This window comes from Melozone crissalis, unplaced genomic scaffold (genome assembly GCF_028551555.1).
Source record: "Melozone crissalis strain CALT ecotype California unplaced genomic scaffold, PUWL_Pcris_2 ptg000081l_1, whole genome shotgun sequence".
Taxonomy (NCBI): Eukaryota; Metazoa; Chordata; class Aves; order Passeriformes; family Passerellidae; genus Melozone; species Melozone crissalis.
In genome coordinates this window covers 6,414,344-6,429,281 of record NW_026535858.1, presented here as the reverse complement: position 1 = coordinate 6,429,281, position 14,938 = coordinate 6,414,344, and the positions used below count along the sequence as shown (strand labels likewise).

The 14,938-nt window shown below is 40.6% G+C and overlaps 1 protein-coding gene across 3 annotated transcripts in view; it reads right to left on the bottom strand.

Annotated features, from left to right (window-relative positions):
• The window catches only part of RIN2 (Ras and Rab interactor 2), a 61,264-nt gene that overhangs the window by 27,486 nt on the left and 18,840 nt on the right, over positions 1–14,938 (bottom strand). For 2 of the 3 annotated variants that reach the window (XM_054290520.1, XM_054290522.1), the window contains 2 exons: positions 12,212–12,304; positions 5,820–5,914 (listed from right to left, as the gene is read on the bottom strand). In XM_054290520.1, coding sequence (XP_054146495.1) covers positions 5,820–5,914; positions 12,212–12,304 — 188 coding nt within the window. Of the gene's footprint in view, positions 1–5,819; positions 5,915–12,211; positions 12,305–14,938 lie in introns of those variants that run through there. The other variant, XM_054290523.1, reaches the window with a different exon arrangement.

Genomic DNA, 14,938 nt, shown 5'->3' with positions numbered 1-14,938 from the left:
ACAGCTTCCTGATGATAAAATGCAGGAACAGACAAGAAGCACCCTGCAGAGGATGTGTTCCCCTTGCAGACCTTTTCTGCAGCAGGAGAGGACAACACAGCTCCACTGCCCACTGCACAGCTCTCCTGAATTCCCTGCTTTGGACAGGCCCCAAGCATCACTAACAGCATTTACCACCCTCATTATGCCAGCTCCTGTTGCCTCAGCAAGCAGGGACAGAGTTCACATGCACAGGAGCACTGAATACTTTTCAAAACAAACAAAAAAGCCTCTCTGTCCCCCCTGCAAAAAACCTCACACCAAAGAAAATAAGCTGAACCAAATTAAAACCCACCAACCAAACAACAGAAAAATCCCCAAACTACAAAACTGCTTTCTTCAGCAACTTGCAGAATCTCTGCAGAGGGCAAGCAAGGAAAGTAAATGGGGAAGAGAACTTTCACTGTATGATCAGATAAGAGCAGGCAAAATCATCTGACATTTCATTACCTGGATCAATTACCACTACCAGTGTTTGCCTCTTTATTTTTTCCTCTTTCTGTTTGCTTATTTATGATGTGATGCTTTTCAGATTTCCAAGGCATCTCAAATGCAGATGATTTCCTCCCCTGCCACAAGCATCAGAAGCTTTTACTAACAGCCAGTATGCCTTGAAGGGATACAAAACACACAGAAACACACTGGGTGCAGGAGGGAAGTGCTTTTTACATCAGTCATGAGTGGGTCTGAAACTGCCTCAGTAGGAATACTGGCTTCCCTTTTCAACCAGTCCCAGCAGAGCCTCGTGTTGCAATGGAGGAATCTCCAAGAAATCAAATCATGAACCACAAAAGTGTTTTCCTGAGCTGTAGCTCCAGTAAATACTGCTCAGAAATTTCCCACTCACCCTCAGTGCCAGTGAGCTGCATTACAAACCACAGGGAGCTGTGGCAAAGTACAAGTTATACACCAATGCTGGCTGCAAGCTTAGACAGATACACATCATTTCCACTCCCCTTGGTCAGGAGATGAAAACTTAATATGGTGCATAATATCTAAGAGGGAAAAGTTTTTGCCTACTAAAGACAGGTACCTCACATTCCAAAGAAGGTGTGTGACTGGTATGAGCTACAATGCCTGGCATTGCTTGCTACCACAAACCCACCTAAAGCTGGCAAGAGTTTGCACTTAGGGGTCTTAGGGTCACAATGTTCCTCTTTGCTATGACTGGCTTTGTGCTGTCCCACAACCCCTAGACCACCATAAATATGAATGGAGAGCTGTGTCATTCACATTTTCTGAAAAATCCCTTTGCCCAGGATTTTTCTGCTGGGAAGGTGAGAAGCCTCAGAGAAAAAGGAAAACAATAATCATGTCATTTGCTTCTCCTGTGTTGTGCTCCTTTGGAATGTGTTTGGAGATTGTTTCATTGATTTCTGGTGTGAGTTGCTCTGACTTAATGGCCAACTGGGGCCAAGTTGTGTCAGGAAGAGTTTTCATTATTATCTTTTAAGCACTGAGCAATTATCTTCTCTGTATTCTTTAGTATAGTATAGTTTAGTATTCTTTAATATCATATATTATCATAAAATAATAAATTAGCCTTCGGAGAGCAGGGAGTAAGATTCATCATTCCTTCCTGCAAATACAAAAGGAGCTTTCAGGTTTTTTGAACCTCCAGGTACTTATATGCACAATCCCTCACACATGTTGATATCCGAGGAGGAAATTCTCTGATTTACATACACAGGCACCTCCTTGGGGCAGCTGCTTCTGCTCCCTCAAGAAATAAACCCAAGATTATCAATATCTGATCGTTGATCAGAATTTCTGCCACTCCTAAACAATAATGGTTCAAACAGCACCAATGCAACTCGGATAAATCAGCACTAGAATGTTATTGCAATCTGTGGTGAGGTAAACAGGAATATGAAACACTTTTTAAAAATTATTTTCTTTTCCCAAATGATAAAGAAGGAGGCAGAGAGAAACATGTAACCTGGTAAACTCTGGGAAAAGCACACCTTGGAAAAACCACACCTGGCAAACCACATAGAACCTACAAGAAGTCACTTCCCAAGGCCTGGGAGCAAATGCAGTAAAAAAACCCCCACTGGTCTGTTTTGACAGCCTATTTGCAGTGGTCTAGCACTACTGAGCATCATATTCCCAGTTTGCTTTTTTTATTCTTAAAATAATTTTAATTAATGATCTGGGCATTAGACATACGGTCAAACTCTGACACATTGGAGTTCTCAAAACTCAGTAAGTGTTAAGAGCTAGACTAAAATTATTTGGGACTGGAATGTGTGTGGAACTACTCTGGAAACAATTGCATGGAAAGAATAACCATTTGAATTTATGAGCAACAGATTAACTCATGTACTGAACAAGAATAAGAAGTTCCTGTAACCTAAATGCTAGGAAAATATGCTCACAAATTATGTATATTATGCAACAACTAAATTCCTCTCCTGGTTTTACTTTCGGGTTGGAGGATGTTTGGTTGGTTGGTTTGTGTTGTTTGTTTGGGAGTTTGAAAAAGAAAAAAAAAGATTCCTGATAAAAGACAATCTGATCAGGTCACAGCAAACTCAAAATCAAAACACAAATCAGCCTTAATAAATGGTGTGCTTTGATTCAGGGCTGCTGCACAGTTCCTCTCCAGTGGGAAAGGTAGGCTTCAAGATACTCACAATGAACTAAAGAAAACACATGACTCATGCAAGTTTCCTTAGATTTGACAAAACCCATAAACACGTGGGAAGTACGGAGAGGTAATTGCCAAGATAAACAATGCAGTGCTTCATCCTGATTAGACTCAGCTCACAGTAAAAATGACAAGGATCAGGCTCAAGCTTTGAACCAGGATGATCCCTGGTCATGATGTGAACCTTGCTCCAGTCCCACAACAGTTAACCACCTCACAGTTTGATTATTTTCCTGGATTTCTGTAAATCCAACAGCTCTTTATCACCCAGCCCAGTCTATACAGTGATGCTGATCATCAGCTGGGAGGGGCAGAGAGCCACTGCTAACTCCCTCCTGCATCCCATTGCAGCCAAAAGGACAAGACAAGGCAGCTGGGAAGGAGGTTTCTGGACACTTGCCAGCCTGTCAGCAATAGCAGAAATTATTCTCTGTGCTGGACAGAAGATGGCTCTGCTGAAGTGGAAAAGAGCAGTGTGAGGGCTGTGCAGGGCAGGACACAAGGCAGGGAGCAAAGCTCAGCCCTGCTCCTTCCACAGGAACAGAACAGGAAGGGAATGAGCTGCTGCAGCTGCCACCAGCAGCAAGGCATCCCTGAACTATTCCATAGTGCCCTGGGAAGTGCCCTGGAGCTTTACAGCCTTCCCTCCAGGACAGCAGGAAGAGTTGGCCCCTCATGGACATTCACACAGATTTGCAGAGGGCCTGGGGTCACCTTAAAGATCATCCAGGTGCCACCAGACCTGTCCCACATGCTCCTGGGGTGCCACTGCATGCAGGAGCTCTCCTGTTACTCCTTCAAAGGTCACTGGAATGGCATGACACAAATCTGTCCCACTGATTGCCTTTTCTGACAACTCCGCTCATTTGAATTATTGAGACAAATGTCTCAAAAGAGGAAAAAAGTGAGGCATCAAAACAGTGGGATACTGAAACAGTCCCTCCTAAAACACATTTTTGCAAACCTGTTTTTTTGCCTGGCTTTTACATATTTAGAAGCCAAAGTGAGCCCTTGAATCATTCTTGTATGAAATGGAGTCATAGTCTTGTCACAGTCTTGTATGTATGGAATCATACTGCATGGAAAGGAGAAACAAGCTCAAAATAAAGGAGCATATAAAATGAGGAGTGTAAATCTGAAAGTCACCACATAACCACAAAAAAGCCCAAACCACACTACTAAGGCTGCAGACACACAATTTCATGTCCTTATCTTTCTGAATTTAGCTGAAAGCTCTGCAGTGCCTTTCCAGAACTGCTCTGGGTGGCTGTGGTACCTGCTAAGGTGGAAAAAGAGCAAGAAAAATGGACATTCCACTGAGCTCAAATATCCCTAGATGCAAACCCAAAGGTCATTTCTACACACCAACTGCTTCAAATATCCCTAGATGCAAACCCAAAGGTCATTTCTACACACCAACTGCTGAACAGCAGAAAACAATAAGAAAACTCCATTAACGCCCAGGTTTTAAATTAACCACAAAGAAATAAAGGGATGACAGTAAACACAGCCTTGTGAGGTGTCTAGTTTAAACAACAACTCTGGAAAACTCTTGTTGAAATTACTAAAATCTTGCTCTGTAGCACTATATTAAAAAAAAAGGTATGAGTGCACAACTAAGTTACTTAACTTACCAACTTTGACACAACTTCTTCCTTACATAGAAGCAGGCAGTTCAGAACTTTGTAGTCACAGTAGGTTTAACTTTAGCTCATTTATTCAGCCTTCATATTTCACATTATCATCTTGAAAATATATTTTTTTGATGGCTATTATTATTTTTCATGGAAATTGCATTATTCACTTTTTTATGTTAGATTTACTTTGTCTTACTTTATCTTAATTTTTATGTTAGGTTTACTTTATCTTAAACCAAAATATGTTTTGCAGTCAAGATTAACAAATTAAGATTAAAAATTCATTAAAAAAATCAATAAAAAGAAAACTCATGATCTGTAAAATGGGGAGGTTTAGTTGACTATTTCCAGCTAAGTGCTTCCACCAAGATTTTAGAATCAGTAGACCTTAGCCTTTCATGCATATGATGCATTCAAAGATACAAGAAGCCTTTTCTTAACTGAAAAGTAGCTGATGATCTCTGAAGTTAATTAGCTGAATTCACAAAAATGAAGAAAATATCCTTTCTGTCCCTCTAAAAGAGCTCTCAAAAGCTCTGAAACTTGAGTAATGTTCAACCAGGGCCATAGCCAAGAACTTTAATTAGTTCAACTGTCTGACATTCTTTACTACTGGGCCAACAAAGCTGCTGCTTAATGTTTTTGAAAATAATCTACACATGCTTTGTTGTAAGTTCTAGCAGATTTCAACAGAATTCACAGGAAGAAAAAGAGCTACAAATCTTGGATGTAATTCTAAAAACAATTTTCCACTTCATTAACTCACTGCTAGAAGAACAAAGCCCACCAGAGCTCCAGGGCTGGCCAAGACCATACAGTCAGATAAAACACAACACCTACCACTGTTTGCTTTCCTCTTGCAGCAAATATTTCAGGTAAGTACAAAAATGTTCTCTTGTTAACACAAGGACTAAAATATTGATTATCCTTCAGATGTTTAGCAGATGTAATTGTTCAAGAAAAGCCAAAATGCTGGGGTCCCATTCTGCCCACTTAAATTTAATTTTTTTATGTGCAAGTTACTCATGTATAAATTAACTTAAACACATAACCCACACATGCATCAGCTCATAGCAGTCAATATTTTACTTCCTAACCTGAGGGCATAAATAATTCATGTTAGTGTATCTTGAATCTTCAAAAAGCCACTTGAAGCAATGCACATTTTGTCTTTACAGCATGAAAGCAAAGCTGTGCCACAGACAATGGTAATAATAGCAGTAGTTTCCTGCTTTAGACATTCATCAGTATCCAAGGTTTTTAACAAGGAAGTGAAGCTCAGTTGCAATTAGAAGGTATTAAGGCAAATACACCAAACAACTGAATCTCCTGCACAAAGGCAAATTCCTTGGATCAAGAGCAAAATTATCTACACCTCCTATGCTGCCAGGGAGAAAAGTGCTAGGACATGAGCCACCCAAGAAGAAAACACAGTGAAAACATTCCTGTTGTGGTAGACTCTCCAGAACCATGAAAATAAACATTTTAATCACCTTTGCCAATCAGTAGATTCATCTTCCACTGGGGGATCTGTCTGTACCATCTCCTGTTTCAGTTCTCCGATTTCTGAGGCAATTGTGTCAATGAGCTAGAAAGGGACAAAAATAGTATGACATCAAGTGAGTGGAAGAGGCGTGGAAAAGAAGCCAGGGCAAGTTTAGTCACCAGAGATTACAAACTTTTTCTTTTTTTGTAAAATCGTATCCTATTTGGACTTCCCCTTGCAAAGGAACAAGTAAGGGTTGGGGCCACGTTTAAAGGTTCTCAGAGGAAGAGTAATTCCTGTCCTGTGCCAGAACAAAACCTTCCAGTTTGGCTAGCATTTTAATTTAAATGGATTGAATTTGCAGCCTACACAACTGAATTTGCAGTTGTGCATTATACAGCATCTTACAAGAACTAAATTATTTAGCTGTTTGTACCATTTACCTTCTCAAAAAAAAAAAAAAATTAGAAGAATTCCACGTGCAAGAGTTTTATTTCAGAAGGGACACTAAGCCAGAATTACAATACCATGGAGGATGAAAAGCAATGAAGCAAGAAGGGAGTGGGTGGCTGCTTTTCATATTAGGTTTTGGACTCCACTTGAATACAACAATTCAATTTTAAAAAATTGCCTTGCAACCCTTCAGCAGCTCAGGTAGAACACCAACCTAATTCTGGGTACACCAACCTAATTCTGGGTACGAGGGCAAAAACTCATTTTAAGGTAGGCAAGATTAGCATTAAGGTTGTATCTGAGAAATGCAGAATTTGCCAGCCAGATTTCAGGGAAACATTTTGCTGAGCAGAAACCAACCATGAAATTTGCAAAGCCTGCTCTCTTGAACACTTCTTTGTAGCCAATGCATCAATTTTGCTTGTCATGCCACACCATGAGAGCCTATAAAACCTAGCAGGGTTCCCTCTCTCCTGCTGGGAGGGAATCCAATAAAAGGTGTGCAGTGATGTAGTAATCTCTACCACCACCCCTAAACATCAGAACAAAAACCCTGGAATATGAAGCAAAATCAGCTTTGGGGTCCAAGTCAGAACAGTCTTCAACAGCTGCCCTGAAGGTGTGAGCCTGAGTCCCACTCAGGGCAGGCAACTCAGTACAGCAGCATTTTCAAAGAATTGCAGGCATCATTTTCCTAAATTGTTACATTGGAATTTTTCCTCCACTTCAGGAATTCACACTCTCCTTTGCTGAGCACCAATATTCCAATCAATTCAAAACAAGTTTTAGTCTGCTTACAACTGGCCAACTCCAATAAATGAACCTTATGTAAGAAAGAATTACCATTACCCACACCCTAAGGGTTTTCTTTTGCCCAAGTCATGGTTCCCAGTATTGGAAATTATATGAAGTTCAGCATTTTTTAATATAACTTTAGTCAGGGGGAAAAGAATTGAAGTTTCTTTTCAAAGGACTGTTCCACCACTCCAGGTCTGATGAGCTTAACATCTCAGCAGACTGGGAGCAGCACACAAAAAGAAGATACACAAAAGATAACAACAATTAATGAATGTCAACTCCAAACATCACCCCTGGCGTGGTCCAAGACTCCTGGTCTGGGAAGAGATAGATAAGAGAATGAAGAATGAGAAACTAATCAACATTAAAGGCAACCCAATAGCCCAGAGGAAACCAAATACAACTGAGTTAACTCTGTTAGCAGGCTTTGACCTGAGCTATGATAAAACCCATCTCCCTCCCAGAAAACAAAATCTCAGCAAAGAACTCTCATCCAAACTGTGCTAACAGCCAAGTAATCTTAATGCTTTTGAATTTGTATGCCTGCCTTGAAGAGAACTCTGCAGAAATTATTCCTGAGAGGAATTCTTCCATGTTTAGCAATTTTGTTTCTCTTTCTCTTGCACAAAATGGCACACTTCAAGCAGCCTTATGCTCACACTCTATTCTACAGGCTACATTTCTTGGGTGTGCTACACAGCCTCCATGACAAATCAGTCTCTAAAAAGACTCTTCGTCTCTAAAAAGTCAACACACTCTGGGCAAGGAAACCAGGTCAAAGTGTGGCACCAAACCCCAGACTGATCTGTGAAGTTCCCCAGGATGGAACACACCACAGCCCAACCAAGACCAATCCCCTACCAGCCTGTACTCCACTTGAACTAAAACACTGACCTCTAGGAAGAAACCCCTCATTTTTTTCTAGAATAAACCACAAATATTTCTGCAATTTCCAACTAATTTTCCTTAATGACAAAAAAGTTGCTCTTCCCTTGATTCACGAAAATCTTATGGAATCACATCATTTGCGTATCCTTGCAATTAACTGACCCATCCTGTTACAACAGCATTTTTCTACAAAAAATGTAAGGTGCAGTCATGATTTTATGACAGCATTTCCCAGTGTTTAGGGCCAATGAAGCTCCTGGTGATTACACAGCACACATGATGCACAGGTGACCAGCATCACACAAGGTGAGCTGTTAATAATAACCTGTTTCTACAAAACACAGGAAGGATCCTGGCTATGTACTATTATTAGCTCCAGCCCTGAGCAAACAAGCAGAAGGCTCTGCCTTTTTAGTGCAAAGCTAAGAATATCAGATTTCTTCAAAGACATCTCTCTATTTGCAACAAGTACTTCTTTGGCTGGAAATAATGGGAAAACTCATCCCTTTGTTTCAACAGACTTGAAATCAACATAGTAAGTGCAACAGAAGTGGATGTATACATTTGTCAGAGGCCTCTGCTAGTGTAAAACAGCATACATGAGACCAATGACTTAAATAGTAATCAGAAGAAATCTGTTGGGGACTGTTTAGGTTTGTGAAATAGATATTACCCTGTTATACAATAGAAAGAGGAGGTTTACCTGAAAAATGCACTTGGAAATATGACATCTTCTCAGGTGGTTAATTAATCAGTATTTCATAAAAAACAAAATTAAAATGAGATCTTCTATAACATTATAAAACAGCTATTTTTGTGTGCAATGATTTTTCCTTTGGAATTTATTTCTGATAAAGCACTGTTCTGTAAATTCAAAAGACACTACAGTATAACCACTGTAAACCCAAATAATAATTATGACTCAGGCAACATGAATTCACACAGCAGCCCAGTACAGTACTGCCTAACCAAATCTATCCTAAACATCAGACTGCCAAACACCCATGTACTAACTGTTTACATTCCTAACATCCATGAACGAAATGATGAAGTGCAAACATCTTAACCCACAGCATTTCCTTTCATAAAGCACCACACTCTGCTTATTGTCAATTGATTCAGAGCTCAGCAAGACTGAGCTCAGCTTTTGGGAGCTGGCAAGGGTGACAGTGGAACTCCTACACACAGCCCACAAACATGGCACCTCAGCATTCTCTTACCATAACACGACATTTTTTGCTTCGCATCGTCCAGGATGTTTTACAAGCAGTAAAATCAGTGTGTTCACCAGAAGCAAGTCAATGGCTCCAGTCACATTTGTGAAGCTGCTCAACTGACACTCACATCCCTGTGCATCAGGGAAAGCAAGCACATGCCCAGGATCAGATATAGACAGGGCCTCTCCCAGAAACCCAGCATAACTACAGCTCTTATTAGTCACTGAACTAGAAGAGTTTCTTGTTCCCAAAGACAGGTGGCTTTGATTTGATGTCTGTTCCCAGACATTTTTAGAAAAAAAATGTGTGACAACTGAATTCCTGCTCTTTGTGCTGAAATGTAAATAAGCTCATACAGAGAATTAACAAAATTGCCATCATTCTGAGAAGGCACTACAAGAGTCAGCCAAGATGACCAGTGCAGAATGTTTCCAAGCCCTGAGATTTACAAGAACTCAAGAGGAAAAGGTAAAATGGGTGCTTCTAAACTGGTGAGGGGACACAGGTTGAAGATTAGAATCAGACTGGACAAACGAGCCTCAGCACTTACCACTCCCCCTTCCTGCCAGCATCTCATTTTTCATTCTTTCTGGAGACCTGCATCCTCTTTGGCATCACATCTTTTCCTTCCTGTTTTGATAAGCAGAACGCAGCAGCCCTCACAGAGGGCCCTGTGTGAGGAGGTGGCCGAGTGCCAGAGATGAGCCCGTCTGAGAACGCTGCTGCTCAACTTGTGCAAGCCTCTGAATGCAATCCAATATTTTGATACACGTCTGCAGATTCTGGTGAGCTATGAATTCTCAGGGCTGCTGACCTTGCCCAGTATCTTATTAATCAGAAACAAAGTTTTACCTGATGCTTAGTTTTGGAACAGAAAAGCTTTGCTGGTGTAAAACAGAAAAGCTTTACTGGTGCAAAACCTCTGATGCCAGTTCAGTAAACACTGGAACATTTTGATGAGCAGGAGGATAATTCAGTAAAGAGGACATTTGTCAGAGACATATACTCAGCCCCTTGCCTTCCCACAGACTCTCTCTGTAACCACTGGCAAGCTATTCAGTCCCAGAATTATCCAAGACTAACCCCATCATTGCCTCATTCTTACTACTTGCTGGCTCTGAGCATTCACCCATCACAAGGTGTAGAGTCCACAGAATTTAGCCTCTAAAACTACAGACTTCTGCTCTGTCTAAAATGGGGACAATATTGTCAAAAATAGGGACTTCTTCTCTGTCTAAAATGGGGACAAAACAATGAAAAGAATGGCTGTGAAAAAAAAAAAAAATTAAGACATGGTTAGAAGCTGTAGCAATGAGAACTACTTAAGAACCAGAAAAGAAAAGATAAAGTTGGAATTTCCCCACTGGTATTTGTCAGCAATTTTTCTGGCAAATGTTGCTGAGAATGGTAAGATACTCCCTCAAGAAGATTTAAGTGCCCTGAGAATCTGCACACCAACATGGTAAAGGTTTCTTAACAAGCACAATGTGAGAGCCATGTGCAATGACAGGGGACAGTCTGCCCATGTGGAAGAGCATCCTGAAGAACAGATCAGCAGGGACAAAAGGCCATATCATGATTACTAGGTCTCCTAAACACAAACAGACAAAGAAAATTAAAATAATGCAACCTCAAAAAAATCTGTTGTGCCAAGTATTTTGCTTGCACACCAGCTCAGCTGTAGCAAACAAATGTAGCTGTTGTCACAATTCTGCTCACATGGCAGAGGGAAGAAATAAAAGGTAATTTCACAGTATACACACAAGCTACCAGGTGGACTGCACACAGGCTGGGTGCAGCTTCCAATTCCACACTCTGGGCTCAGAACCATGGTCCAACAGTGCAACCTCCAAGGGCTGGAAAAGGAGCTTTGAGGCATCTTTTTCCCTGCCAGCATGCCCTTAAGAAAATGCAGGACCTTAGCTTTCTAATTGACAATGTTTCTTGAAATTGCCCAGGCAGACTGCAGACTGCATTTCTAATCATTTAGAGTAACTGCAACCCCATCATCATCATGAACAAAACAGCTGTTCCAGCATCTATTTCTACATAAGAATTAGACAAGGAGATCCCAAAGTTCTGCAGAAATTGATGCAGAAAATGACTGGGTGCTTGCTTACAGTCCCATCTGACATCAGGAGTCCTTCAGCATACACGCAAGAGACAACCTAGAGATATTTCTTGGAACTGAGACAGTTCCTTGCTGTGATTAGAAAACAGGGCTGTTCTCCCTCTTTGGCTATCAACAAGGCTGATGTTTGTACTCCTGAGCTATGAGAGGCAGCTGAAGTGTGCTGCAGAACTGAGAGGTGGTTCCTGTCACTGGATGACCGTGGTAACTGCTGGGCAAGGCAAAAAGAAAACACGATTGTTCATTTCCTAAAGATTTCCCCAAGGGAAACTTCTGCCCCAGAGGAAGAGAAGAAATGAAAACAACAACACCCCAAGATGGCAGCATCAGTATCTTTCACTGGAAGAAGCTACAGTAAGTGATGAATAGTCTAAGGGATGTAAATTTTGTAAATTTTGATGGCTCCCTAAAGCAAAACCCTGCCCAGCAAGGCAGCCACTGTGACCCTGGCACATCATCTCTTGAAAACTGCACTGGTAACTCCTACTGCAGCCTGGCTTCTTGGGATGCCAGTTGTTCTCAAAATAGACAAGGAAATGAAACCAATTTTCAGTCCAGTAATGGAAATCATAAACCTGTACCACAACTTTAAGTGACACAAATCTAGTTTATGAAGGCTCCAATAATTTTATGCCTGTGCATAATAAAGCTTATGTTCTCAGCATTAGCAGCAGAGAAAGCCATGACCTATTTTACACCAAATATTCTATTCCATGTACAGAAAAAATATACATGTGAAATAACTAGGGGGGTGATCTAGCCACACATCTGCCTGTAAAAAGAAATGCTCAATAAGTACTTCTTATTTTACAGAAAAGGCTAACTATGTATCACAGAGAGCACTGCACATTCTGCTGTGCTCATTTCACATAAACCCAAGTATTTCATGTTCTGTTTAAGTATCCCATTTACCTTAAAAAAACTTCCTCTTTTGTCCACACAACGGCTTCTCATGGTCAAAGACGACATCTTCCCTGAGAAGACTCCACTGTAAGCCTTGATCTCCTGAAAGCAGACACATTTTTGTCATGGTTAGTCCAGTCTGTAGGAAATTCCTCTGCAATTCTAAGCCACAGAAACAGTCACAACAAGCCTTCTGCCAAACCCTTCCTGTCAACAACATCGTGCCATTTATTTCCTACCAGAGTCCTTCCATATCCCTTCAGTCCATTATTTTTCCATAAACTGCTTCAAAAATACAGTGTTACTCAGAGCTCTGTATCTCTCCCTTCTTTTCACAGCTGATCCTGTAGCTGTGACTAGATTTTAATGTGCTCATTAAAAAAGAATGCTAAAACATAATGATTGCTTTCTTTGTTTACTTGACCTCAGTCTGCAGTACAAACAGAACAAAATGTTAGATGTCATTACAATCCAGTCTCAAATATTACAGTATTAGCAGGACTTATCAGGAGAGAAAAAAAGCAGTTTAAAATCACCCACAAGGGAGAAAACAGTCTACCATTAAAGTAAAAACCAGCAAACAACAGCAACAAAAAGCCCAAACACCCCCAAAAAATGCTGCTTCACATTTCTAAAATGCAACTGAGCCATATTCAAGTCAGGAACTGATGATGAATTTAGGAAGAAACAGCATTTTCTGCTGTCAGGTAAATTGAAGGAACAGTTCAACACCCAGGACAATACAGTGAGGAAAATCAAGAGGGGGATCTCCATCTGAAGTAGAGTAGCAGAGTTCCTTTAAAGTCACAACCAATTCACACCAGTCATTTGTGAATCAGCTTCTGAACCAAGCAGGATTCAGTTCCATGGCTAAAAAGTCATCCTAGGATTTTTACAGGTGAGCTGTGACAGTATTTAAACAGCCTAACTCTTCTCCTTGCACACACATTTTCCAACCACCATAGCAGGGAGTCATGTTGAAGTTTCAGTTACCAAAAGGGGCAAATAATACAAGTGCAAAAAATTATAGAGTAGAGACAGAGACACAGCTTTTGATCTGATACAAGCAGAAATTAAAATAAAAGGCTGTCAGCAGCAGTGAAAACCAAGTTTAGTGGTGTGGCTGCAGAGGGAGACGGAGCAGAACAAAGCTGGGACAGAGAATGCTGACAGGTAAAACCCCAAATTTGACACACACCCCACACCAAACACATGCATGCTTTGCTTCCCTCTAATGCCTTATGAGAGAGAACTGGGTGAGGAAGACCAAGGCAGAAGGGTTAAATGAAAAACCCTGGCAAGCAAAAGTACTTGAGAAAACAGAGTGGTACAAGCAGGAGCAAAGAAACATTTTAGTTTTAATATGTAGCAAGAGGCTTTAAATAGTTCATCTTGTTTCCAGAGGTCCTACCACAAGAGCACTAGAATTGGTTACATTTTTCCACTTGCATTCTGGTTAAAAAGCAGCCATGGCAGGAAGCTCAGCAACATGCCAGTTTTCCAAGCAGGGTTTGCAAACTTTGAAGGCTCAAAGTAAAATCTTGAATTCTGCACTGTTGTGAAAACCAAACACTAGGGGATGAGCAAGAGAAGACAAAAAAGATCACTGAGAAAAAAACTTAAAAATAAAAAATTCCAACTTTCTTCCTAAATCAGTTTATTTAAAGGATACGCTCCTGGTGAAGCTCTAAAGAATTGTGAACTGTGTTTCTTTACCTAGAAGTGTGCTTAAATAACTTGACTGCACTAATCCCATAAGAGATGATGTTCAGTGGGTGGTTTTGCAGGTGCTACTAAATGAGTTAAGCTCTGTCTCCTCATTTGCCACATACACAAGGGCAGCAGTTCCCCTCTGAGGAACATAAGATTTTTTTTTTTTTTTTTTAAATCTTCTTTAGATCAATTCTGGAAAGAAAATTTTCACCTGAGAGTGTTAAGGAGTTACATTAGAAGGTTATAAGCAAGATCCTGCTGTTGTCTGTACATCTCCATTCTCAGTCATTAATCACTCCATCTGCAAACAACAACCCCTTCACAATAAATCTCATGGGTTTTAATTCTATTTTTTTTTCAATTTAACCACAAGGATGTCTGCATGCAATCCTATTACCAAAACAAGACCATGCTGGTATTTTTACGTTCTCCACTCAAATGTACAGAGGAAGGAACACACACACACACAGTTTGTGTACTTCAAAGAGTGGTATGACTCCAGTCAGAAGAAAGCCTCAAACAAAACCACTGCTTATTTCACTTGTAAGAGGTTCTGGAGCTCTAAATATACTAATCTAAATCTCTTCATAACTTCTATTACTGTCATTATTTATGCCACATTACTGCTATCAGTAGGACCTTAACCCTGAGCCTCAGCTGGGCTCTTCTCAGCTCCACACAGCCAGTGAATCAATCCCCTCCACTTTTTGTGGTTACAAGTAATTTCAAACTAACTTAGGGTAACCTAAATAATATTTCATGTCTGAGTGGGTTTTAGTATTCCTGACTAAAATCAGCACAATGGGAAACACTGCTGGGCTTCTTTGTGTTTGTTGGGAGGGTTCTGTTGGTGCAGATACTTCTTTTTCAGTAACACAAGATATTAGGGCTAGCTGGTAGATGGACAGCCAGGCTGGATGCAACACCCCAAAACCTGGGGGCAGGCTCCTACCTTGGAGCTAAGAGTTATTTCCATATCATGCAGAAAAAGCTGCAGAAAAACAAACCTACTGTCAGGAGACT